The sequence below is a fragment of the Pongo abelii genome, chromosome 18 (genome assembly GCF_028885655.2).
Source record: "Pongo abelii isolate AG06213 chromosome 18, NHGRI_mPonAbe1-v2.0_pri, whole genome shotgun sequence".
Lineage (NCBI taxonomy): Eukaryota > Metazoa > Chordata > Mammalia > Primates > Hominidae > Pongo > Pongo abelii.
Window position 1 is genome coordinate 72,161,786 of NC_072003.2, and position 27,633 is coordinate 72,189,418.

General features: G+C 46.6%; 2 protein-coding genes across 8 annotated transcripts in view; one reads left to right on the forward strand and one right to left on the reverse strand.

Moving 5' to 3' along the window:
* PHLPP2 (PH domain and leucine rich repeat protein phosphatase 2) overlaps positions 1 to 6,038 on the forward strand; it is a 78,668-nt gene extending 72,630 nt beyond the window's left edge. For all 6 annotated transcript variants that reach the window (XM_054534068.2, XM_002826606.6, XM_009250891.4 and 3 more), the window contains one exon: positions 924 to 6,038. In XM_054534068.2, coding sequence (XP_054390043.2) covers positions 924 to 2,078 — 1,155 coding nt within the window. In that variant the 3' untranslated portion in view covers positions 2,079 to 6,038. The remainder of the gene's footprint in view (positions 1 to 923) is intronic.
* A 2,777-nt stretch (positions 6,039 to 8,815) lies between these two features.
* Positions 8,816 to 24,569, reverse strand: MARVELD3 (MARVEL domain containing 3). Of its 2 annotated transcripts, none has more exons than XM_024233810.2 (3): positions 24,023 to 24,569; positions 21,219 to 21,346; positions 8,816 to 10,612 (listed from the first exon to the last, which is right to left on the reverse strand). In XM_024233810.2, exons 1-3 carry the CDS (start codon positions 24,493 to 24,495, stop codon positions 9,975 to 9,977), a joined length of 1,239 nt encoding a protein of 412 aa, XP_024089578.1. In that variant the 5' UTR covers positions 24,496 to 24,569; the 3' UTR covers positions 8,816 to 9,974. The 2 variants fall into 2 exon arrangements, with proteins under 2 accessions (XP_024089578.1, XP_024089579.1); XM_024233811.3 differs by lacking the exon at positions 8,816 to 10,612 and adding an exon at positions 15,567 to 16,730.
* Positions 24,570 to 27,633: the final 3,064 nt, after the last annotated feature.

Below are 27,633 nucleotides of genomic sequence, written 5' to 3' on the forward strand. Positions count from 1 at the left end.
TTTGCCAAACACCATACCTTTATTATTTTTCTTAATCTTAACAGTAACTCCCATGAATTGGTGGGCCCTAGCCCCAGAGTTCCTAATTCAGTGGGTAGTTGTTAAACTCCCATTTTCATTTTACAGATGAAGAAAGTACAGTTTAGAGTTTATGACAAATTCTGGCAAATAAGCTCAGGTCTTCTTCCTAGTGGGTGATTGCAACTGTGATATTAATTTATTGATGACTTTAGAGTTTTGTTTTGTATTTTTTTCTTTTCTTGAAATCAATACAACAAAGTGTCTGGCTTGTGAGCATTCCCAACCTGCAAGCAGGGTTACTCTGTTTCCTCTAAGTTTTGACTTACAGGGATTTTGATTTGATCAGCTATTTATTCTTGATACAGTCCCCAGAGCATAGGTAAATTATGCTGCACATCTCAGACTCCCGTTTTTTAGGCTGAATAACCTTAGAGATTATTTGATGCCTTAACTACCAAGATTGTCTTTGCCATTGGTATCTTTGTAGTCCCAGTTGACATCCCTTTAAGTGAGAAATCACTTTTAGTGACCTTTCTGTTTCATCCTCTCTGAGAGTACTAGTGATAGAGAATTAATGATAGTTCTGCTTATTGTTTTTCTATCATGTTTCTCTATTTATAGATATACTGAGGCCTGTTCTTCATGTTAAAGCAAACATCTTTTGGGATGGTGGTGCCTTTTAGTCACTTATTTTTACTTGGCACTATAGTAACCATATAATATTTTGTCTTTTAGGACTTCTCTACATTTATTTCTGTGCATCCATTTAAAATTATACTAATCCATAGGAAAAATCATATATAAATTGTTTTATTGTAGTTCCCTAAGCACCGTGATCTGGAAAGATAGGTTGGCTATCATTGCTGCTTGTTTCTCAGAATTTGTGTCCTGCTCTTCTCTAGGACAACAAAGTGAATGGGGTAACCTGCTGTACCCGGATGCTGGGCTGTACATACCTCTACCCTTGGATCCTCCCCAAGCCCCACATATCTTCCACTCCACTGACCATTCAAGATGAGTTGCTGATTCTGGGAAACAAAGCATTGTGGGAACACTTGTCCTACACGGAAGCTGTCAATGCTGTACGTCATGTACAAGACCCATTAGCAGCTGCTAAGAAGCTGTGCACATTAGCGCAGAGCTATGGCTGTCAGGACAATGTAGGGGCGATGGTGGTTTATTTGAATATTGGTGAGGAAGGCTGCACTTGTGAAATGAATGGGCTCACCCTCCCAGGTCCTGTGGGATTTGCTTCAACCACCACTATCAAGGATGCCCCTAAGCCAGCCACTCCATCCTCTAGCAGTGGGATTGCCTCTGAGTTCAGTAGTGAGATGTCCACCTCAGAGGTGAGCAGTGAAGTGGGGTCCACTGCTTCTGATGAGCATACTACTGGGGGCCTGGACGCTGCCTTGCTTCCGAGGCCAGAGCGGCGCTGCAGCCTCCACCCAACACCCACCTCTGGGCTGTTTCAGCGCCAGCCTTCTTGTGCTACTTTCTCCAGTAACCAGTCTGACAACGGCCTGGACAGTGATGATGACCAGCCCGTTGAGGGGGTCATAACCAATGGCAGCAAGGTAGAGGTGGAAGTAGACATCCACTGCTGCAGGGGGAGGGATCTGGAGAACTCACCCCCTCTCATAGAGAGTTCTCCTACCCCGTGTTCTGAGGAACATGCTAGAGGGTCGTGTTTTGGGATCCGAAGACAGAACAGTGTGAATAGTGGCATACTCCTGCCAATGAGCAAGGACAGGATGGAGTTACAGAAGTCTCCCTCCACCTCCTGCCTCTATGGGAAGAAACTCTCCAATGGCTCTATTGTGCCCCTAGAGGACAGCCTGAACCTCATTGAAGTGGCCACAGAAGTGCCCAAGAGGAAAACTGGCTATTTTGCTGCCCCCACTCAGATGGAACCAGAGGACCAGTTTGTTGTGCCTCGTGACCTGGAAGAAGAAGTGAAGGAACAAATGAAACAGCACCAGGACAGCCGGCTCGAGCCTGAGCCCCACGAAGAGGATCGGACCGAGCCCCTGGAGGAGTTTGACACAGCACTATGACTGCCCCACTGGGCACAGTGTGGGAGGAGGCTGTGCAGGGTTGGGGTAGGGACCTGCCAGAGGCATTCTGCCTCTGCATTTCTTTTTGTTTGTTCAGTTTTTTTTTTTGAGACGGAGTCTCGCTCAGTTGCTCAGGCTGGAGTGCAGTGGTGCAGTCTCGGGTCACTGCAACCTCTGCCCCTGGGTTCAAGCCATTCTCCTGTCTCAGCCTCCCGAGTAGCTGGGATTACAGGCACCTGCCATTATGCCCGGCTAAGTTTTATTTTCTTTTTAAGAGACGGGGTTTCACTATGTTGGCCAGGCTGATGTTGAACTCCTGACCTCAGGTGATCCCTCCTTCTCTGCCTCCCAAAGTGCTGGGATTACAGGCATGAGCCACCACGCCCAGCCCTGTGTCTACATTTCTAAATCATAGCTGTGTGGGGTTGAACTCGGAGCCAAAAAGTGTGAGAGCCATCAGGGGCTGGCTCTGGATAAACTGGTAGCCACCATCAGTGTTAAGTTTCACATTTAACCTGCATTGGAATTCCCAGGGGTACTGGGAAGAAAGCAGCTGTTCTGTATCAGTCCTACCACCTGCCATTAACCCTTTCTCTCCTAGGATCATTTTGAGAATTTGCCTGCCTGGGCAGGAAAGGGACTATTTCTGTGGAGGAAAAAAGTGAAGATTGATTCTCTTTACTAGTTGCTGCTGATGGATCTCTGTGACAGAGAAATCACCTTATCTCAGACTAATGGGGTGTGATGTGACTAGTCACATGGCTTTTCATTCTTCTCTACGAGAATACAGCCTATCAAAATGATGTCTGTTGGAAATGTAGAACCAATCAAACAGATAATTTATGTATGTAATGTAATGAGAGCACTTTTCATTGACTGTGAACTTTTTATTTTTGAATCTGCACTCGAGCCAATCTTCTTAGAGGCAGCCCGGCACCTTCATCCATAGGCAGAGAGAGAATTGGGTGTTGGAGACTTATTCGAGGGTATAGGGAGGGCCCTGTGAAGTTGATTTAACTGTTGGATGTCAGACTGTGAAAGCTCCTGAGAAACTTGGGGTAATAGGATCTTCTTCTGGGGATGAAAATGGGGAAGGCGTGAGGACCTAGACTACTTCTCCCTAGATCAGAAAAAGAGAATTACCCCTTGACAAATATGATACCTGCTAGGTATTTCCCAGGGAAATTTAGGGATTGGCCTCTTTCCCTAGCATGTGGAGGAATTGGCAGACAGCTTCCTAAGGGCGGAGGGGGGGCCAAGGCTGACACTGCTTGCATCCACGTGACCGTAAGTTATGGCAGATGACTCTGAAACGGACTAAGGCCAATGGGAAGAGATGGATGGAGCACTCAGGTTAGACTTGCTCCTTCTCCTATGCTGGAGGAGAGGGATCGTTCTCTAGAATGTTGGAAGTGAGTTGAGGGCTCGCCTCTTGAATGTTTAACAGTGTACTCTTCTGAAAACTGCATATTCACTTTATGTGGTTTCAGAATACTGGGCTCAATACTAACATAAGAAAGACACTTCATTGAGAAATTCCAAAGCTTACAGAAAACCTATACTTTTTGCACATTCCACATAACCCTAGCAAAATGCAGTTTCTTCATGTTTCTGTCACTTTTTCCATTGGAAGATTTGCTTAGGAAAATTAATTCCTATTTATTCCCACAAAATGTTGGCATTGCTTGATTTTACCGAATGGGGAATGTGCTTTGAATTTTTGGAACACTTTTACAATTAAAAATAAAGTAGAGCCATTTTTAATTTGTTTCATCAGAAACAATATGTTAAAGAGAGGGTTAAATAGAAATATATTTTCGTGTGTATTTTTGGGAAGATTTTTGTTCAAAGCAATAGTCAAAAATCATGACCTGTCCATAATAATTATGTGTCTTCATCTTCTCAGAGGCCCCATGCCCATATGCATGTGTCATTGGGATACACTCTTGGGGGATTTGGTACACTCTAATGGATGTCTAATGTTCAACCCCTCGAGAATCTGAACTTGAGTCCCCAGATTGTCAAACTACTGGTCAGCTATTGAGAATTTTAGAACTCAGGTCTTTGATTTGAAGTAGGGAACATAGTGTCTCACACAGAGTTCAGGTGCTGTTAGAAAGATGGGAACGAGAGTGTTTTGCCACCTTATTTTTATATGGGAAATTTTTTTTTAATGAAGAAAAAATGAAAATGAAATAACACAGGATGATAGTGATGAGTGATGTAAAACATCTTACTTAGACGGCAGAACCTTCGGGTTGTAGAATAGTGATGTCTAAAAATTAAAGTTTTGGGAATACACCACTTTAATAGTATATAGTCTTATAAAAATTATTCATTATGGTGAACCCCTTTCTTATCTGCTATTCGTTTCCCACCCTACTTATTGGAACCACCTCAAAACCCAGTTCTGAAATGACCTTACCAAAAGTAAATGTATTTACTTTTTAGTCAGCAGAACGCTGTAATTCCAAATGTTCTTCTGTGTGGTAGAATTTTTTTTTCAGGAACCATTAGGTTGTATTGAAAATCATATAGGCGATACCAAAACTGATTATTCTTTTTTGCAGTCTGCTTTAATTCATGTCCTTCTGCAGTTGCTCTGTATTAAAACAGGGTAAAAAGGCCATAGCCCATTATGAAAAATATAATACAAAACTCTTTGACCTATGAGGTAATTTACAGACATTGTGTTTTCTAAACAGGCTGTCAGTGAAAGCCCGTATCTGTCTCCAGGTGAATGTAATCTACTTCCGAGTACTTTACCCAGAGGATGTGTTCCCCGGGTGGGCGGAGTACAGTTGATCTCTAGCACAGAGATTCTGCCCTCTGCATATTCTCAGGTCTCTGTGTGTACCTCCCATTGAGTAGAGAAGCTTAAGATAATTTCTGAGAGAAGAACACTGCTGATTATGGGAGCAGTTTAGGAGTCCATGGAAGAAAGAAAAATACATGTGTCTTGGCAGCCATGGTATATTTTTGTCTAAATGGATTGGAAGGATATTTGAATATTTGAATGTTGGTATGACATAAAGCTGCAGTGCACTATAGAGTCAAGTCATTGAATTACCACTCCTGATATAGGGCTTTATTGTACTACTGTGAAGTGTATGTGTGCAATACATTGGTGAGTTCATTTACTGGTATACGGAAGAGCCAGCAGGAGCAGCGTGGTCATTGCTCGGTGCTATTACAGTTGCTTATAGTGAGTGCTATTTTCCAGGAGATGGAGCCAGTTGGGTGTGGCAGATCTACTGAATATCAAATGATGCTCTTCTTCCCATGCAGACCTTCAGCAAAAGCCGGTACTTGGAAGCCACAGGCTCACCTTCTCTATCTATCCAATAATTATTAATGAAGAGACCTCCATAAGGGAGCAGCTGGCTGTTATCGATAAATGTACCAATTATTAAATAATTAGTCTCCAAGCCATTCAGTGATGTCTTCAGCATCACTATAGAACTGTCTAGTGTCACTTTTTCCTTCCTTCTGGGTGGAGGCTTTCAGACTCCCAATCATGAAGGCAAGTTAATCTTTCTCTCCAGTTAGTGACTTTTGCCCCATAGTTGGGTAAGCACTTCCTAGATTGAGAAAAAGCAGCTACAGTCAATCCTGCTCTGTTTCCCTCATTTGGTGATCATGATCAGTCAGTCACACATAAGTTCCTTGTATTCTAAATTTCATGCACTTCTCCCAGATGCTATAGGGTTTTCTCTCACTGTTGCCAATGGATGTCATCCAGACAGTGGGCTCATATCTTACGGTTTTGTGCAATCATTGTCGTATTGTAGTCTTAAGACTCATTATAGTGTATTTTTGATATTTTTGAAATGTGTTAAATTTTTTAATTCAATAATATGAGCCAGAGCATGTTGCAGCAAATCTATTGTTTGTAAAAATAACAATAACAATAATAAATAAAATAAAGTGGAATCTCTTTTTCATGGCTTTGTTTTAAAATGGAGTGCTTGTTATTTCATAAGTATTTTAGCATGAAGCTATAATTTTCTCTCCTAACTTGTTTGTAGAATTGGGTTCTTAACCAAAAGCACCTGCAGGACTTTCCTGGGGAAGATAAGTGAGAACAAACACATGAAACCACATTCCATGACACTGCAAAGCTATGAGTTAAGGCAAGAATAAATATTTTTGATCAGCTTTTAAGCTGAAATGGCAATATAGATTTTTACTTTACGAAACACTATATTTTGCCTTGGTTTATATGCTTAACAGAAATCACAACGCCAGGAAAAAGGAAAAAATCAAGAAACACCGTCCTTATTGACATGCAGTTTAGCTGACTAGCAGAAACTCAACTGTAGACAATCCACAGCTCTGTCTAAATGACAGCTGACGACACCATGGAAAAGCCAGTCATCACGTTTTTCATGACAGCTTTGGTGTGAGAAGGAACTTCAGAGTCTTGGCTCATGAGCTCCAGTTAAGCCTCTAAATTGTTGCTCGCCTACCCCCACTCCCGTGGGTGTCTCCCATAATCTCTGGACTTTCAAGCAATATTAGCTACCTCTCAACTGATTGATTGATTGATTGAGACAGGGTCTTGCTCTGTTGCCCAGGTTGGAGTGCAGTGGTGTGATCTTGGCTCATTGCAACTTCTACCTCCCATGCTAGTGTGATCCTCCCACCTTAGCCTCCTGAGTAGCCAGGGCTACAGGCAAGCACCATCACACCCAGCTAATTTTTGTATTTTTTGTAGAGACATGGTTTTGCCATGTTGCCCAGGCTGGTCTCGAATCCCTGGGCTCAAGGGATCTGCCTGCCTTGGCTTCTCAAGGTGCTGGGATTATAGGCATGAACCACTGCACACTGCCTGCTACCTCTCATTTTAAATAAAGGTCGAGATAAAGTTATTTTGTTTCCTCTTCGTCTACCAGAAGGAACATTTATTTATTTATTTATTTATTTATTTATTTAAGATGATATCTTGCTCTGTCACCCAGGCTGGAAGTGCAGTGGCGTGATCTTGGCTCAGTGCAACCTCTGCCTCCTGGCTTCAAGCTATTCTCCTGCCTCAGCCTCCCAAGTAGCTGGGACTAGCACTGCCACACCCAGCTAATTTTTTGTATTTTTAGTACAGACAGGGTTTCACTGTTACCCAGGCGGGTCTTGAACTCCTGAGCTCAGGCAATCCGCCGCCTCAGCCTCCCAAAGTGCTGAGATAACAGGCACGAGCCACCGCGCCCAGCCATTTATTTATTTATTTTTTTGAGATGGAATCTAGCTCTGTTGTCCAGGCTGGAGAGCAATGGCACGATCCCAGCTCACTGCAACCTCTGCCTCGCAGGTTCAAGCGATTCTCCTGCCTCAGCCTCCCAAGTAGGTGGGATTATAGGCATGCGCCACCATGCCTGGCTAATTTTTGTATTTTTAGTAGAGACGGGGTTTCACCATGTTGGCCAGGCTGGTCTCGAACTCCTGACCTCAGGTGATCCACCCGCCTCGGCCTCCCACAGTGCTGGGATTACAGGCGTGAGCCACCACACCTGGCCAGAAGGAACATTTTAAACACTTGGTTCAACAACCATTTATTGAGCACCTTCAACATGCTTTTGTGCCTCAGTTCCACGAGACACACACCTCCCTAGGCCAGCATGGCAGAAATGAATCAATGTCATGTGATATAAATTCCCTGGTACACCAAAGGCCACAAGAGTATGTTAGTCACTCAGAACACCTTCCAGTGTGTGATTCAGTGGGGCTGAGTTTTGTCTCTGCTCCTTAAAAGTTTTGTGACTTCAGGCAGTTACTTAACATCTCTAAGGCTGTTTTTCTCATTAAATGTTAATACTAATATCTTTTATCAAAGGGCTTCTTTATCACAGTACTGTACATACCTGGCACACAGTGAGCATTAACTCTTTCATAAACCACCTAACCTTGAACCTTGTCTCCTTATCGGTAAAGTGTGAACAATACACCTTGGCCTGTCTGATTGACAAGTGGTAGTAAGAGAAGGTTTGCTAAAGCATCGTGAACGTTATAAAGCCGTAAGACATGGGAGTGGTGGTGTTACAGTGATGGCTCCATTCCCTTGAGAGGAGCTGCCTCTCCGGAGCAGTACTGGATCTGGGCCTAGGCACAAGGTTGGGATCAGATAGGCCAAAGTCTCCATTTTATCAACCACAGGAACAGACGTGGGCAAGGATCTAATAAGGACCTATTTCAGGGAATACATGCTAGGTGAGAATAGTGGGTGGGCTTGGTGGTATTTCTCTGGAGGGTAGGTGGAGAGTGGGTCGCTTGATTCTGGCTACAGTTATACTTCTCATCTACCACTGAGTGAAAATTGTGTGGGACTCGAGCCACTGCCTTGGGCTAAGGGTGATGGAGTGGAGACACTTTTCTGAGGCACCACAACTTTTTTTTTTTTTTTTTTATGAGATGGAGTCTCACTCTGCCACCTAGGCTGGAGTGCAGTGGCGTGATCTCAGCCCACTGCAACCTGTGCCTCCCCGGTTCAAGCAATTCTCTGCCTCAGCCTCCCGAGCAGCTGAGATTACAGGTGTCTGCCACCAGGCCGGTTAATTTTTTTTGTATTTTTTGTAGAGACAGGGTTTCACCATTTTGGCCAGGCTGGTCTTGAACTCTTGACCTCGTGATCCACCTGCCTTGGCCTCCCAAAGTGCTGGGATTACAGGTGTGAGCCACCGTGCCTGGCCAAGACACCACAACTTTTAACCTAGCAAAGTAGATTTCCACTTGATTATTTTCCAAGCTTTATTTTTATAAAAGTATAATCTAGATCTTTTCCACTTAGGTAGGAGGCTTAGCTTCGATCCTTTGTCCTGAACAGATTCTATAAGAATTCACTACTAAAAAGCAAGAGGACAATTAGCAAAAAGACCGTAACTAGAATGTGTATTTCTAGTTGCATCTGATTTGAACTAATATATTTGGGGCAAGCTGTAAAGTATAAGAATAGGTGTAAAACACGTAAGATTAAAATTACTTAACTTTATTTTTAAGATTCAGTGTTAGTGATCTGTTACATTATGAGACCAGTCCAGGGTAATAAGATTACTATCTACCTTTGAAGGCCTACTCTATGGAGCACTGTCAGGGAATGCAGAAATGAAAAAGCCTCTAGTATGCCTTCAGGGTCTAATAAAATCTACTGTCCTATCTTTTTTGTTGTCGTTGTTGTTTTTGAGACAGAGCCTCGCTCTGTTACCCAGGCTGGAGTGCAGTGACGTGGAGTGGAGTTTGCTCACTGCAACCTCTGCCTCCCAGGTTCAGGTGATTCTTGTGGCTTAGCCTCCTGAGTAGCTGGGATTACAGGCGTTCGCCACCAAGCCCAGATGATTTTTTCTATTTTTTTTGAGACGGAGTCTCGCTCTTGTTGCCCAGGCTGGAGTGCAATGGTCTCGGCTCACTGCAACCTCTGCCTCCCGGGTTTAAGAGATTCTCCTGCCTCAGCCTCCAGAGTAGCTGGGATTACAGGCGCCTGCCACCATGCCCAGCTAATTTTTGTATTTTTGATAGAGATGGGGTTTCACCATGTTTGCCGGGCTGGTTTCAAACACCTGACCTCAGGTGATCCGCCCACCTTGGCCTCCTAAAGTGCTGGGATTACAGGCATGAGCCACCATGCCCAGCGATTTTTTGTATTTTTAGTAGAGACAGTGTTTTGCTATGTGGGCCAGGCTGGACTCAATCTGCTGACCTCAAGTGATCCGCCCACCTCAGCCTCCCAAAGTGCTGAGATTACAGGCATGAGCCACCATGCCCGTCCTCAATTCTTTAACTTTGCCTCAGTCCAGAGAGATCATTTATAAAGTCAAGTGTTTGAAAACCATAGTTGTCTAATGTGGAGTTTTAAAAGACCTGTCTTTTTAAGAGAAACAATGTTGGTTCACATTTAGGTTCCAGAAGATCTCAAAGAGTTCCAGACCACAGATATTCCGGTGCATCACTGTAACTTCTGGGCTGCTCTCGGCTGCCTTTGTAGCGCTTCTGTTCTCGGTAGCTACGCAGGGCCAGCACCACGCTGGCACTATACATGATCACGAGAAGACAAGCAAAGGTGGCTGCTGCTCCGTCAGTGCCTGCCAGCTGGCAGTTCATCCAGGTGAGACCCTTGCGGGCATAGAGCCTCTCTCTTGTTTTGCAAGTGTCGGTGCTATTGATCTGCAGAGCCACGTGGAGGTAAACACCAATGCCTGTGCAGTAGCCCGCTGCCGCTAGGAGGCTGAAGGCGGCCTCTGTGAGGAGCCACTTCCCTGACAACATTGTTAGACTCTTGGCTCCTTGGAGTAAAACACCCATGGTGAGGACCCCCAGACCCAGAGAAACAGCCACGCCACCATATATCAGGGGCGACCGGAGGATCGTGTACTGCTGGTCCAGCTGCCGAACCTGCTCTAGCTCAGTGCCCTCGAACGGTGAGTAGTAGTTGTTCCCAAAGCCACCGCCACTGGAAAAGCTGGCACTGAATCCGGCAAGGACAAAGTAGGAGGCCACGATGCATATGAGAACCATCCCATTCAAGACCACCTCCACTATCTGCACCACACCTAGGAAAAGAGAGATTCGGGCTTTAACACTGACATTACTCACCCAGGCCAAGCCAGAGACATACCACAGGCCACCTGATTTTAAGGACATGGTCGATTCAATGTCAACTTTTTTTTTTTTTTTTTTTGAGACAGGGTGTCACTCTGTCATCCAGGCTGGAGTGCAATGGTGTGATCTTGGCTCATTGCAACCTCCACCTCCTGGCTTCAAGTGATTCTCCTGCCTCAGCCTCCTGAGTAGCTGGAACTACAGGCACATGCCACCCTGCCTGGCTAATTTTTGTATTTTTAGTAGAGATGGGGTTTCACCATGTTGGCCAGGCTGGTCTCGAACTCCTGACCTCAAGTGATCCACCTGCCTTGGCCTCCCAAAGTCCTGGGATTACAGGCGTAAGCCACCTCACCCAGCCTCAACATTAGTATATTTAATTTGCTTTTCGTTTTTGTTTTGTTTTCAATCTATGTTTGAAAAATCAAAGTACCACTCTGAAAACAAAAATGTGGACATAAATATTCATTGTAGGTTTATTTATTATAGCCAAATATTGGAAACAACCCCAATGTCCTTCAGTGGGTGACTCTGGTTACACAAACGGGTACACCCATACCATGGACTACCCTACTCAGCGATAAAAAGGGATGAACTCCTAGGCTGGGTGCAGTGACTCCCGCCTGTAATCTCAGCACTTTGGGAGGCCAAGGCGGGCAGATCACTTGAGGTCAGGAGTTGGAGACCAGCCTGACCAACATGGTGAAACCCCATCTCTACTGAAAATACAAAAATTAGCCGGGTGTGGCAGCACGTGCCTGTAGTTCCAGCTACTCTGGAGGCTGAGGCAGGAGAATTGCATGAACCCAGGAGGCAGAGGTTTCAGTGAGCCGAGATCATGCCACTGCACTCCAGTCTGGGTGACAAAGTGAGACTCTGTCTCGAAAAAAAGGAATGAACTCTCGATACATGCAACAACTTGAATGGATCTCAAGGGAATTATGATGAGTGAAAAAGAACCAGTCTTGGCTGGGCGCAATGGCTCATGCCTGTAATCCCAGCACTTTGGGAGGCCGAGGCGGGCAGATCACCTGAGGTCAGGAGTTCATGACCAGCCTGGCCAACATGGTGAAACCCCAGCTCTACTAAAAATACAAAATTAGCTAGGTGTGGTGGCAGGCGCCTGTAATCCCACCCACTCAGAAGGCTGAGGCATGAGAATTACTTGAACCTGGAAGGTGGAGGTTGCAATGAGCCGAGATCACGCCATTGTCTTCTAGCCTGGGTGACAAGAGCGAAACTCTGTCTCAAAAAGTTACATACCGTGTGATTGCATGTATGTAACAGTCTCAAAAGGACAAAATTATAGAGAAGCCCAGATCGGTGATCAACAGGGGACAGGAATGAGTAGGATGGGGGAGGGAGGAAGAAGATGGATGTGACTATGAAGAGCTAGCACAGGGATGTCCAGGGTGAGGGAACAGTTCTGGACTGCATCGTGGTGCCGCTCACACAAATCTGCACATGAGATAAAACGGCTTAGAACTACAAACACATACAAATGTGTTCAGGTAAAAGGGTGAAACCTAAATGAGCTCTGTAGATTGCTACTTTCCTGGTCTTGATATTGTACTAGTTATGCAATATATTATCATTCGAGAAAACTGGGTTAAGGGTACACAGGAGTACTCTGCACTGTTTTTGTGACTTCTTGCAAATCTATATTTCAAAATGAAAAGTTTCTAAAAAATTGAAATGACTTAAGGTATAAACTGAGAAATTTCACTCATATCGTCTCTTCAGCGTTGCCAGCCGCTTTCATTGGTTTCTAATATAATTGTCCAGTGTTCCTTTATGCAAATAAAAAGCACGTTTAAATCTGCATTTCATTCCCTTCCCTGCATTTTTCCACAAAAGTAAGTGTACCACGTACACTGTTCTGCATCTTGATTTTTTCATTTACTATATCCTCCAGATGTTTTTAGATCAGTTCCTACAAGAGGAGCCACATTTTGTTAAGTGGCCTTCGACTTCATTGTATGGATGGATTTGTCTGTTCAACCAGGACCTTACTGATAGATATTTGGACTGAAAGGAACCCACAAATGGCACAAGGCAGAGGAAGCCAACAGGCCAACAGACTGAAGATCTTCTTGTCCAAGGTCAGCTTTTATTTGTTACTGACAGAGGCCCCAAATCCTTCTTAGGTGTCCTTCTGGGAGAGGTTCTCCTGCCATTCCAGTGGCGTTCAGGGATGAGCATGAAGAGAAAAACAAATGAACCAAGAGCAGGACCACTAGATTCAAGTCCCTGCTTTTTACTGTCTTGTCATCTTGGCCAAGCCATTCAGTCCTTCTAAGCCTCAGACAATATGACAAATGAAGCTAAGTCTGCCAATCTTCACCCACAGGGATGTGGGGAGGCTCAAATGAAAGCAACCGTGTGATAATGTGGGAAGTTAACAACAACAACAAAAAAGCAAGTATGTGAAAATACTCTAAAAATAAAATAGTATACAAATGGATGGTGACGCTACTCAGTAATGTTTCCAAAATGGAAGGGGATTGGTGAGAAACGTAAGAAAGAATGGGATAAATTTAAGAAGAGTGTGGTTTCCCAGAAATCAGGACAACCCTCTAACACACTAGGGGGTACCATGATGTTTATAATCAGGACAGTGAAAGACTCTAAAGTACTTAGGCAACAGCTACTTAGCTTGTTAATCCTCTCTCCTGCTGGGCCCACACAAATTCCTAGCGGTCCACAGGGACATAGCAGTTGAGGGCTCTGATAGTTGAGAAGTTACATTCCTCTAATTTAAAACTGAAAATAACATCAGACTAAAACTGCCCACTCATCACTCAGGCACAGTAAGCTACTGGTTTACACTCTCCCTACAGCAGAGCAAGTGAATTGACCCAGACATCATTCTAATTCATGGGGGTTAGTGGACCCAACACCTTTCTCTCCCTTGGTTTTCCTTCTGCATGGACGTTAATATTTCACCCCCTGAAGGAAAACAGAAATACTCTACTGAAAATACTGAAATTCCTCTGGGACGGATTCACAACCCAGGCAGCATCTATCTGTTAGGCTACAATGGAATAAATCTAGATCTTGTCAACCACCTCTTGACTGCGCCAACTGACAGGAATAATGGTCTTCTGCTGGGTCCATTGATATTGGAACTGTTGAAGGAATATGGCCAGGGAATATTATCCCAGGTTCCAGCCAGGGTTGGCCTGGCTTAGCTATCAATATCAAGCAGGCTCAAGTATTTCCAAGCATGCTGTTAGTGCAGAAAGACACATGGGGCAGGGGAAGGGGAAAAGGGTGGCGAGCAGAGCTAGCAGTTTATCTCTATGGTGGGATGGGACACGTCTCTGGAAAGACAGCAGAGGGTTTGGTAGAGGGAAGCAGAGATCCTGAAATGACATGAGATCTTTGTTGTAAATAACGTCTTTCTGGGTCTGGCGCGGTGGCTCACGCCTATAATCCCAGCACTTTGGGAGGCTGAGGTGGGTGGATCACTTGAGCCCAGGAGTTCGAGATGAGCCTGGGCAACATGGTGAAACCCCATCTCTACTAAAAATAAACAAATTAGCCAGGCACAGTGGCATGGGCCTGTAGTTCCAGTGACTCAGGAAGCTAAGGTGGGAGGACAGCTTAAGCCTAGGAGGCAGAGGTTGCAGTAAGCTGAGATCCTGCCACTGCACTCCAGCCTGGGTGACAGAGCCAGATCCTGTCTCAAAAATAAGAAATAAAAAAATAAAAAAAGTCTTTCTGGGTGAGGCTGTTTTTGTGGCTGATCGTTTAATAATCTGCTTAACTATATATCCATACCTGCCTTTGAACTTTAAATGTGGTCCTGAAAAAAACTGAGGAGAGCAAGTCAACTTTTTTACTTTTTATTTTTCTAAAATTAATACATGTGCAGTCAAGCCATGTATAAATGAAACGTCCCCTTCTCTTCAAAAGCAAAACTGTTAATACTTTCTGATGTTATTCTTCAAGAAATTTTCCAATCATATACAAGCGTGTATATATATATTTCCTTTTCTAAACTCAAATGGAACTCACCTTTTAAATGTGAAAAATTGTCTGTATTTAAGAGAATATTATAAATGTATTGTAAAGAGGACATCAACTCCAAATTAAAATTCTTTGGATTTTTTATTGGATTCACATAAAGCAAAGAACTTATTCACTTGGACCGAGAATATATTGTAATGTTCCATAAGTCATAATTTAATGTGCAGTAAGAACCCATGAAGTTGTCTGGCCAAAAGTAACACTCTTCTGTTGGGAAAGATTTTACATCCTTTTATTCTGGATGAATCCTGAATTCTAGATGTTGGGTTTAATGCTTCACACAATGGCACATTTACAAGAGGTACAAAACACTTATTGAGCTTTCAGGGCCACTGTAAGGGGCTTGCAGAATAGCCTCTTTGCAACCCAGAGAATTAATCTGATTCCTCTTTCCTCAGCCCACGCCTACCTCCAACTTCAATTTTACAGGAGTAATTTCCCAAGAGTCACCACCCCCTCCATTTGCAGAATTAAGGAAGTAGAAGGACTGGAGAGTTCAGTGTGGAAAAATGTGTGGGCTAATCTGCTTGAGACAGCTGTGTTTTAGAAAAATTCAGGCTGAAGTGTGGTCTCATGTCTATGTGGCTCTCCATGAACCTTTTTTTTTTTTTTTTTGGTATTTTGGCAATACGGTCTCAGTCTGTTGAGGCTAGAGTGTAGTGGCACAATCATAGCACACTGCAAACTTGAACTCCTAGGTTCAAGCAATCCTACCTCAGCCTCCCAAAGCTCTGGGATTACAGGTGTGAGCCACTGTGCCCAGGAACTTTGAAGGTAAGGTTCATCAAATTCTCTTGGTGACCTCCCTTTACTGAATGAAGAAGTGCACTCTGTTGTAGTACATGCCTTTTCCTTGTGGCTCTTGGGCTCCAGTTTTTATGCTTTTTTTTTTTTTTTTTTGAGATGGAGTCTCGTTCTGCCGCCTGGGCTGGAGTGCAGTGGCGGGATCTCAGCTCACTGCAGTCTCCGCCTCCTGGATTCAAGTGATTCTCCTGCCTCAGCCTCCCAAGTAGCTGGGATTACAGGCGCTCGCTACCATGCCTGGCTAATTTTTTTTGTATTTTATTAGAGACAGGGGCTCACCATGTTGGCCAAGCTGGTCTCGAACTCCTGACCTCAAGTGATCCACCCACCTCAGCCTCCTAAAGTGCTGGGGTTACAGATGTGAGCCACCGAGGCCGGCCATTTTTTTGCTTTTTGAAAAATGATTTTGGTTGGTCCCTCACTCACAGAGGACTCCAGAAGCCGGGGTCTGTTGCATCCATGAACACCGCTCCATGCGATTGGGAGCTCCGCCCACCACACCAACGCTGGCTCACCGCTTTTCCAAAGTTGGAAAGTTCCACAACGAGGGATTCTTGGGAAAGACAGTGGCTCAGACTACCTTCCACCACCACTTGCATCTGGCAGAACGTTTTAGAAACCCTTAAAATTCAAACATTTCTGCTGGCTTCTCTTTTAGCTTCCTGACTTTTCGGTAACCCTTTATGGCCAGGACAGCCCCCAGGGCAAAGACCACAATGCCCAGAGCGGCAAAGATTCCAGCTCCTATATCTGCTCCGTGGAAACTGCAGCCGAAACCGCTGTAGCCTTTGCTTTGGTACAGTGCCTGCCTCTCTTTACACACAGGAGAGCCATAGGCAGCAGAGAGGTAGTGCAAGTAGAAGTACAAGGCCGGGATGTACCCCCCCGCGACGAGCATGTCCAACAAGCCTTCGGTCACCAGCAACAGCGGACAATGCCACGGGACCCGCAGGACACCCATGGCAATGAAGAGGCAGCAGAGGGCTGTGAGGGCTCCACTACAGGCCATTGCCACAGTGACCATGGGCAGCTTTAGCTGGTAGAACTGGACATCCAGCTGCTGGGCCTTCTCCCCGTCAGCACCATCAAAGCCACTGTAAGCCCCTCCGAACTGATAGTAGTAAATGCCCCCCAAGCTGGTGATGCCCGTGTAGCCCCCTGTGGAACTGTAAGACACAGAGCTGCAGGCCAGGATCAGCAAGTTCAGGAGAACCTCCAGCATTTGGCAGCAGGCTGCAAAAAAAGGGTGTTACCATTTTTGAGTGATGCTGTTTGGCACCAGGAGACTCTTCCACCTGAGGCCCACCTTCCGCGCAGGGCTCAGACCCCTGTAGGCTTCTGCCCCCGTGGAAGACCTGAAGCCAAAGCAGCGCGATTAAAACTAGGGGGCAGTAGGGAACTGTGGTCTCCAGAAATACTATGGACTCAGAGGGGTGACTCTCAAAAGAGAAAAGCGGTGTGCCCTGAGAAAGCGGCAGGAGGATGATGGGAGAGATCAGGCCAGTGAGCAGAAACAAAGCCATCCTGGATGGAAGGGCAAGAACATTCCACCTCCCACCACCAGAAAGATGAAACAAGGCTGGGCGAGGTGGCTCACGCCTGTAATCCCAGCACTTTGGGAGGCCAAGGCAGGTGGATCGTTCGAGGTCAGGAGTTTGAGACCAGCCTGGCCAACATAGTGGTACCCTGTCTTTACTAAAAAATACAAAAATTAGCCAGGCGTGGTGGTAACCACCTGTAGTCCCAGTTACTTGGGAGGCTGAGGTAGAAGAATCACTTGAACCTGAGAGGTGGAGGTTACAGTGAGCTGAGATCGCACCACTGCATTCTAGCCTGGGTGACACTCCATCTCAAAAAACAAAAACAAACACAAACAACAACACAAAAAACTAAACAAGTTGTCTCTTTTTTTTTGAGACAAGGTCTCACTCTGTCGCCTAGGCTGGAGTACAGTGGCACGATCACAGCTCACTATAGCCTTGACCTCCCAGGCTCAAGCAATCATCCTGCCTCAGCCTCCCACATAGCTGGGACTACAAATGCATGCCCCTGGGCCTAGCTAATTTTTGTATTTTCTCGTGATATAGGTCTTGCTGTGTTGCCTATGCTGGTCTCAAATTCCTTGCTTCAGGCGATCCTCCTGCCTTGACCTCCCAAAGTGCTGGGATTACAGGCGTGAGCCACTGCACTGGTCGTTATCTCCTCTTTATATATGTTTTGTGGTGAATACAATTTGTAAGGGGAGAGTTCTTCAAGTTTGAAGAAAATCACAGAGCTTAAAAAATATAATAATTCAGAAAAAAAGCATGGAAGTTATATATCAAAACGTTAACTGTGGTTCGTGTATTAGAAATAAGAAAAATTGGCCAGGCGCAGTGGCTCACGCCTGTAATCCCAGCATTTTGGGAGGCCGAGGCAGGCAGATCACCTGCAGTCAGGAGTTCTAGACCAGCCTGGCCAACATGGTGAAACCCTGTCTCTACTAAAAATACAAAAATTAGCCAGGTGTGGTGGTGCATGCCTGTAATCTCAGCTACTCAGGAGGCTGAGGTGGAAGAATCGCTTGAACCCAGGAGGCGGAGTTTGCAGTGAGCTGAGACTACACCACTGTACTCCAGCCTGGGTGACAGAGTGAGGCTCTGTCTCAAAAAAAAAAAAAAAAGAAATAGGAAAAATTAAGTTAATTAAACCCTTAATGCTTACTGAATTAAAAAAATTGTTTTATTGTTCTTAGACTTTAACTCATAAGTATGTCTTAAAGTTTAATGCTGTTTTATTTAGTTCCCTAAAGAGTGTATCTGGGCTGTGATATTTTCCCAGAGCTGGATTCTTCCCGGTCCCTTGGCTTCTTTATCTTGGACAAGGAAAACTGGCTGCTTTCCTTAAAATCAACCTTAGTGAAATATAACTTATATGCAACAAAACGACCCACATTAAGCATACAGCTTAATGAGTTTTGACAAATGTATGTACCATGTAACCATAATCAAGACACAGAACATTCTCATTAGCCTAGAAATTTCCTTAGTGTTGCTTTGTAGTCAATCCCTCACTTTCCTTGTCAGCAAACCATTGATCTGCCCTCTCTCATTAGAAACTAGTTCTGCCTTTTCTAGAATATCATGTAAATGGAATAATAGTTATATGCTTTTGTGTATGTGGCTTCTTTTGCTCAACATCATATAGGCTGGGTGCTTCTGAGCTGGAAATTGTACATGCTGCCAACGTCGGCCTGTCAACATCCTGCCTGATGTTTGATAACCAGATTTTATGTCTGGTTCCAGTTGGTCTATTCATGAAACCACAGCTACACATTGTCTAAATGAAATGATGATGCTCTCTCAAGTGTGATCTTTACACTGTATAATTTTCCCCCAGAATGCAAACAACATTATTGTTTTCTTTCTTTTTTTTACAGACAGGGTCTCACTCTGTCACCATTTTATTTATGAAAGTTATACGGCCAGGCGTGGTGGCTCATGTCTGTAATCCTAGCACTTTGGGAGGCCAAGGCGGGCAGATCACGAGGTCAGGAGTTCAAGATCGGCCTGGCCAACATGGTAAAACCCTGTCTCTACTAAAGATACAACAATTAGCTGGGCATGGTGGCACGCGCTACCTCCCAGCCACTCGGGAGGCTGAGGCAGGAGAATTGCTTCAACTGGCACCTGTGAGGCAGAGGTTGCAGTGAGCCGAGATCATGACACTGCACTCCAGCCTGGGCTACAGAGCAAGACTGTCTCAAAAAAAAAAAAAAAAAAAAGACAGTTATACTTACTTATAACAACAACAAAAAAAGGAAATGTAGACTTAAGAAAACATGCAATGTAACAATTGCCTATAATACAACCAATTTAAAAAAATCACTGTGAATATTATATTTTTTCCTGAACTTTATTTGTATATTCATAACTTTTGTTGTTTGCTCTCAATAAGAACACAGTCTTCTGGATAACTTACTGTACTTCTCTGAAGCTCAGGAGCTGCTGACAGAATTACAGGCTGTGAGGTTGTGCCAGTATCTGCAACTAGAGTAATGATCCTTGTACCTGCATCACCTAGAGCACTTTCCTCAAAGTTCCTATAATCCTATAATCATAAGCATCTTTGGAATTATCCTGAGATTACATTTTCAGGTATGAGCTCCATAAGTTCTCTCTCTTAGGCTGGAACGTTTTCTCCCTTAGTCATAGTAAACCAAGAAATATTTCTAGCCAAATCATGTGAACTATAAAGCTCTCACCCAGACAAACCAGATTTTCTTCATTGCTGGCAAGGCCAAGACCGCTAGAATGGGAACCTGGGGATGCCACATTTGGGGTGGATACATGATAGGCTGGAAGTGTTTTTCAGACTGTGGGTCCTAAATAACTATGGTTTTTAAAAAATGATTTTGTTTTTAATGAACGGGATAGAAAATATCAGAGTACTTGGTATATAATAGGGTCAGTATGATTTCACAACATTTTTGTTTCTGTGTGTGTGTGTGTGAACTCGGTCTTAATGTAAAAAATGTATATATTTAACAACCTTGTGAATATATTATGTGTGTGTATATATATACATGTATATTATTATTTTTGTTTGTTTGGTTTTTTTTTTTGAGACGTAGTTTCGCTCTTGTTGCCCAGGCTGGAGTGCAATGGTGCAATCTCAGCTCACTGCAACCTCTGCCTCCCGGGTTCAAGCGATTCTCCTGCCTCAGCCTCCCAAATAGCTGGGATTACAGGCATGCGCCACCACCCCAGCTAATTTTATGTTTTTAGTAGAGACAGGGTTTCTCCATGTTAGTCAGGCTGGTCTTGAACTCCCGACCTCAGGTGATCCACCCACCTCGGCCTCCCAAAGTGCTGGGATTACAGGCGTGAGCCATCGTGCCTGGCCTTATTATTTTTAAAATTTTTTTAATTTTTAATATTTTTGAGATGGAGTCTCACTCTGTCACCCAGGCTGGAGTGCAGTGACGTGATCTCTACTCACTGCAACCTCCTCCTCCCAGGTTCAAGGAATTTTCCTCTTCACCACTTTGGCCAGGCTGGTCTCGAACCCCTGACCTCAAGTGATCCACCCACCTTGACCTCCCAGAGTGCTGGGATTACAGGCATGAGCCACTACGCCAGCCTTTTTTCCTTTTTTTTTTTTTTAAACTAGAGATGGGGTATTGCTATGTTGCCCAAGTTGGTCTCAAACTCCTGGGCTTAAGTGATCCTCCCTCCTGGGCCTTCCAAAGTGCTGAGATTACAGGCATGAGCCACTGTGCCTGGCCTCAGTCAATAAAGTTTAAAAGCCATTGATCAAGTGTTGGGCGTCAGATCCTCAAGGAGAACAGGTGCTGCAACTTGGCTGCCCACACCAGGTGATTTTCCCTCTCTGTTAATTCAGCTGCCTCGCCAGAAGATCCCTCCTCCGACAGCTGGCAGCTCAGAGCCAGTTCCACCTTCAGGCCTCTGCACTTCCACCTGGAGTCTGAAAGCTGCAAACATGGCTGCTTGCCTTTGCAAACCCAGGGCATGTTTAAGGAGAAGCACAGGAAATCTAGCAGCACTTTTGAGACGTTCCTCCTTTTTTTTTTTAAGAAAACAAGAACCTCACAAGTACAGAAATGAAAATGCTAGGAACCCACAAGGGAATCTGCTTAAATTTTTGCTTCACCAGCTCAGACCATCCCTTCCAGAACCACCAGTGACAGTAAATGATCAAACAGCCTGCAAAACGGCTCACCTCTCCCAGTGCACAAGTATTTGCATTTGTGGCATTCCAGGAGTCCTTCCGCCTCTGATTGGTAATATTCCACCTCCTCTCGTCCAGGCCTGGGGGTCGAGGGCAGATATCTCCCCGAAGGGGGTTCACTATAACCAAAAAGTATACACGGTCATTAGGGGGTGTCTCATTCAATAGCGTTCAGGATTAGAACTCTTGAATCCTCGTGCTGGGCCCAAACATTAGAAGAACAGAAATAGAATTTGTCCCGGTATTTTAAACTCCAGAGAATTCTCTGGTTTAGTGGCCCCACAGGACATCCAAATACTTGGCCCAGCTCCGCTAACCACGTGACAGATGCTGTGATGGGTACCGCTGAGCACCACCTTTGATGGTTTGTCTGCCCCTGGGAGCTGTCTCACCAGGTAGCTGCGAGCTGCCTTCCTGTGAGTGCAAGTTCTCAGTTCAGCATGCACCAGGCCTCTTCAAAACCAGTTTGCATTCACATGACTCTGATGCCCAGGCAGGCATTCTCTTCCTCCTTTTGTCACTTTGGAAAGTGCTGAGTCAGCAATAACTCTCCAGGCACATGGGAGCTGCAGACCACGGATTTTGACATCATCACATCATTTCTTCCTCTGGCAGCCCTAGCATTTTCTGTCCCTTCTCTCCTTGCTTTATGCAGCACATCCTGAGCTTTGTCCAAGATTCAACAGGGGGCTGCATTCTACTTGCCAGGCTCCCACAGTCTTTCTAGAACATCATATCTCTCTTAGGTTTGAAATTTTTAAAACTTTTAGCATGCACAGGAAGCCCCTGTTCATCTCTCTACACTCACAACCTCATGCTCGCAGACACAGCCATACTGAACTACCCGCTTCCCCTCAAAAGATGACTGCTTTTCCATGCCTCTGGGTTACTACAGAGGCTATTCTTCTCCTTGGGACACCTTTCCTCTTCCTCCCCAGTCTTCCTTTTTTTTTTTTTTTGAGATGGAGTCTCACTCTGTCACCCAGGCTGGAATGCAGTGTCGAGATCTCAGCTCACTGCAACCTCCGCCTCCCAGGTTCAAGCAGTCCTCCCACCTCAGCCTCCCGAGTAGCTGAGATTACAGGCGTGTGCCACCGCGCTCGGCTAATTTTTTTGTATGTTTAGTAGAGATGCGGTTTCGCAATGTTGTCCAGGCTGGTCTCGAACTCCTTACCTCCAATGATCCTCCCGCTTCGGCCTCCCAAAGTGCTGGGATTACAGGCGTGAGCCACCGCGTCCAGCTCGGACAGTGGTTTTTAAAGAAACCTAAAAATGCAGCTCTGAATTCTCCCAGGTCCTGCAGTTGCAAGTGCAATGGGCTTTAGTCAGGGAAACAACAGCCCTTTCCCTGGGCGCAGCTTTGACTGTATCTCCGCGCACCCTTTGTTATGCTAGTTGGTTTTAGATAATGTAACATAAACTCAGGATAGGAGCTCTCCCGCTGTGTGGACATAGCAGGGAGAGAGACTGGGCTCCGCCTCCAAGTCCCTGGGAGAGGGGAGCCTGACTCCTCCCTAGAGAAGAGGCCAGGTGTCAAAAACCAGAAGCAGTCGTCACCTCGGACCTGTCTCCTGTTGGAGCCGGCAGGGGAGATATCCCATCTGCTCACAGTTCACCGTGTGGGGCACATTATCTGCGTATTCAATGGATGGAAAAAACACCAGGTCCCTAGGAGCGGGTGTGGGGACCAGGTCCTCTCTTGTCTTCTCTTCCATCCCCACCCTCTCCTAGCTCACAGAGTCTTCCAGTACACCCTGAACCTTTCTCTTTACAAGGGGCCTATGGGAATTCTGTGCAAGGCAGAGATGGCAAAGTTTTTTCATTAGGAGGGTGCGGTCTCAAGCAGCCGTGGGATTCGAATGACGCTGCCTAGAGAGACCTCACTGGCAAAAGGGAAAACAAACCTGTACCCTTCAGTGGGAGAATTTTACGTAGACTTTGTTCTTTGGTTAAAAATGTAGCGTCTCCCGTCTTTTTTTTTTTTTTTTTGAGACGGAGTCTCGCTTTGTCGCCCAGGCTGGAGTGCAGTGGTGCGATCTCGGCTCACTGCAACCTCCGCCTCCCAGGTTCAAGCAATTCTCCCGCCTCAGCCTCCCAAGTAGCTGGGATTACAGGCAACCGCCATCACGCCTGGCTAAGTTTTTGTATTTTTAGTAAAGACGGGGTTTCACCATGTTGGCCAGGCTGGTCTCGAACTCCTGGCCTCAGGTGATCCGCCCGCCTCGGCTTCCCAAAGTGTTGGGATTACAGGCATGAGCCACCGCGCCGGCCCATCTGTTTTTGAAGGCACCTGTTCCTGGGAGGGGTAACACATGCAACTATTAACTCTTCATTGGGCTTCTCAAGTGGGCGGCCCGGCCACAGGGAAGGGGACTTTGGAGTCGGGAAGGGCTGGCTCTGGAACACGGGACAAGGGTTTGAACCCCAAGGCGCAGTCCTGTGACCATGCGGGGCGGGTCGGGGAGGAGCCTGGGGTGAACCCCACCCGCCTGGTCTCCTCCCACCCCTCCCGCTCGGGTCCCGGGGTCTCTCTTTCTCTTCTCCAGGTCCTCCAGCCCGGCCACTGCTCACAGGGGCGGTTTTTGCTTCGTTAATTGGGTTCAGGCCACGATAAGGGGGAACCCTAAAGTTTTCCTTCCCTACCAGGTCGCCTCTGAGAGCGCAGAAGGGAGAAACGGCATTTCTTCCTTTAAACGGGCTCCTAGGACGAGAACCCGGGGACGCCAGGGCCTCGCGGGCCGGCCTGGGCCCCAGGTGTCCCGGCGCGGAGGTCGCAGCGCCCGGGCCCCTCTCACCTTTCGGGTCTGCGGCGCCCGGAGTCTCCCTTCCTCTGCGGCTGCGGCGGCTCCGGGGCTTCCCAGGGCGCGGGCCCAGGAGGGGCGGCTGCGTCCCAGGTCGGTCCCCGGGCTCCGTCCCGCGTCCGGCTTTGGCGCGGCTTTTCCCAAACTCCGTGTTCACCTGAGCGAGGGCCCGCGTCCCTGTGTGTGTCCCGGCGGGGGCCTCGGGCCGGGTCTCTCTCCCTCTCTCTCTCCCTCTCCCTCTCCCGGTCCCGGTTCCGGTCGCGGTTCCGGTCCCTCTCCTGTTCTCTCTCCGGGTCCCGGTCCCGGTCCCTTCGCCGGTTCCCGTCGCTGCTTCGCTCCCTGCGCGGGTCCCCGGGTCGGTCCCGCTGTCGATCGTGGGTGCGGTCTCGGTCTGGGTGGGGGCGCCGTCCCGGGTCCCGCTCTCTCGGCCGGGCCCGGGGCTCGTGAGCCCCCGACGGATCTTCCATGGCCCGGTTCCGTGTCCCCGCCCGGGAGCGACCCGAGGGCAACAACCAACAAGTTTCCTGGGCAGGTGGCCAAGCCCGGGGGCGGGGCGGGCACTCACCTGTGCGCGTGCCCGCTAGTCCGGGAGCGCACCTGAGCACGGGCGCCGTCAGGGGGCGCCCTGAGCGCGGCTGGGGCCCGGGTGGGAGGGGTGCCTGTGTGCTGGGTGGGGGCTGTGGTGCTGCTGCTGGAAACCCGGGCAGGGCGACCCACAGCCGCGGCTTTCTGCCCCGAAGTAATCCCTTGGTGACCCCACAAGGTTGGCGGCCTAAGGGAGCCAACTGTGGCCACCTCCCCTGGCTCAACTTACACAGCAACTTGGATTTACCTTCCCAGAGGTACCCATCCTCTTACTCACTCAGCCAGACACTCGTTCATTCACCCACCCCGCCACTACCCGCTCATCCACTCACCCACCCATCCACCCACTCACCCACCCATCCACCATCCATCCAACCATCCACCCAATCACCCACCCGTCCAACCATCCACCCATCCATCCACCCATTCAACCACTCACCCATCCATCCACCCATCTATCCACCTATCCACCTACTCACCTACCAATCCAACCATTCACCCATCCATCTACCTATCCACCCACTCACCCACCCATCCACCACCCATCTACCCACCCACTCACCTACACATCCGCCCACCCACCCACCCTCCATCCACCCACTCACCCACCCATCCACCCACCCATCTACCATCCACCCACTCACCCACTCACTCACCCACCCATCCAGCCACCCACTCACCCATTCACCCACTCACCCACCCATCCACTGTCACCCCCCCATCCACCATCCATCCACCCACCCATTCACTCATCCACCCATCCACCCACCCATCCACCATTCATCCACCCACCCACTCACCCATCCATCTACCAACTCACCCATCCATCCACCCATTCATCCACCCACTCACCCATCCAGCCACCCACCCACTCATCCACCCATCCACCATTCATCCACTCACCCATTCATCCATCCATCTGGCCACTAACCTACCCACACATCCATCCAGTCACCCACCTTCCACTCCTCCCTCCACCCATCCACTGTCCCTCTTTCTCCCTTCTCCTGTTTTCCTTATAACACCTATGTTGTAAGGGGCTTGCAGCCAGTTCATCTATCACAATAGTCCTGGGCTTACAAATAGCCCTGTTTTTTAAAATAGGGACTTACACAAAATTGGCAGCTTTTAATTCTGCCAAGTAAGGATATTACAAAATATATACAATTGGCATCTGGTAATTAATTCTTTCAGCAAATATGTATGAGCACCTGCTTTAGCAGGTACTGGAGATATAGTGGAAACTGCTTGCAGGGTGATTGCATTCTAGTGTGTCAGGAAAAGGGAAAACAGGTAGTAAACAAAGAAGACAGTGTCTAAAGTTTAATGGGCAGGGCGGATTTCCTCATATAGACCTGGGAAGATGTCGTTTGAATTGAGTTCTGGATGACAAGAAGGCTGAGAAAATGTCCCGGAAAGAGAGAAGGTTGAGGAACGCAGGATCTGGACAAGGAGATCCCTGGGAGTAGAGTTGGTGGGCATGAAATGAGGCTGGAGAAGTGGACCAGGCAGACAGTGTAGACGACAGTGTTCATTTTTATTCTAAACAATGGGAGAACATTGAAGATTTTGAGGAGGAGAGTAACCTTTTCTGATTGATATTTTTGAAAGACCACTCTGGCTTCTGTGAGGAGGGTGGATGATGGGGGCCCAGAGTAGAGGGAAGAGATGAGTTACAAAGCTGCTGCTGAAGGAGTCTAGGTGAGGGTGACAGTGGCCATGGAGACAGTGACAAGTTGACAGATCCAGGTTGTAGTTTTGGGGAAGAATTTACAGTATGGATCGGATGTGGGGAAATGAGGGGAAGGGAGGAGTGACCAGGTGAATGGTGGGGTTTTTTACTGAGACGGGGGAGACTGGACAGAACCAGATTTGCAGGGAAATTAGAGAGTTCCATTTTGGACATGCTAAGTTTGAGATGGCTATAATTCATCCAAGTGTAGATGTCTAGTTGCAGTTGAATATATGAGTCTGAAGTATGGGGAGAGGGTTGGGCTGGAGATGCTCTGTGGGAGTAGAGAAAGGAGGAAAGTAGAATGGAGAAGAGGCCTTGGGCAGAGCCCCCAGGGAATTCTAACTTTTAGAGCTAAGACTCAAGAGGATTAAGAAGTGATGAGTGAGTAGAAGGAAAACGAAGAGGGTGGGGGTGACCAGACATCAACCTGCAACCCACAGAAGTGCTACTGTGAGCCCTGAAGCCTTTCTTCCCAGAGTGGAGAGGATGGGGCCAAATTCTAGGACCTTCCACAAATCTTTATTGAGCAAAGCCCTGTTCTGAGCCCGGGACAACTATGGATGCAGAGGAAGCCTGGTGAACAAGCAGACACAGGATGGTTTGTGGAACAGCATAGCCCTTCCTCTCTTAGACCTTCGCTCTTGACCTCTGCAGACCTCTTTCAGAATAAACAAACCCTCAAACCAGCTTGCCTTTTAGTTTCATTTCTCTTTGTTTTTGTGTCTTTATACACAAATTATTATCGTTTTGCCACATTTGTTCCATCTCTCTATATATGGATGTAAACTTTAAAAAATGAAACATTTGTGCTAAATTCCAGACACATGGCTCTTCCCCTAAATACGTCAACATGTTTTTCCAAAGAATAACTTCCTCTTACACAGCCACATTACAGTGACCACAATCCAGAAATTTAGCATTGATATAATATTATCGAATATATACTCTGTAACCCAATTCCCTTATTATCCCAATAATGTCCTTTATATGTACTCCCTCCCCACTTAAAATCCAAGGATTCAATTAAGGATTATTCATGATATGTGAATAATGCATTGTCACATCATCGTCATCATGTCTGTTTAGTCTCCCTTAAGTCTCCTTCAATCTATAACAGTTTCCCAACATTTTTTTTCTTTCACAGCATTGACTTTTTTTTTTTTTTTTTTTGAGACGAGTCTCGCTCTGTTGCCAGGCTGGAGTGCAGTGGTGCCATCTCAGCTTACTGCAACCTCTGCCTCCTAGGTTCAAGCTATTCTCTGCCTCAGCCTCCCAAGTAGCTGGA

Bases quoted from the DNA above. Each gene is read 5' to 3' on its own strand.
- MARVELD3 (XM_024233810.2), bottom strand. From the start codon at position 24,495: ATGGAAGATCCGTCGGGGGCTCACGAGCCCCGGGCCCGGCCGAGAGAG. The intron at 21,347-24,022 runs GTGAGAGGGGCC...TTTTGGTTATAG, and splicing joins GGGCGCCGCAGACCCGAAAG to TGAACCCCCTTCGGGGAGAT. The intron at 10,613-21,218 runs GTGAGCCGTTTT...CTCTTTTCCTAG, and splicing joins ATACTTGTGCACTGGGAGAG to GTGTGGTGCAGATAGTGGAG.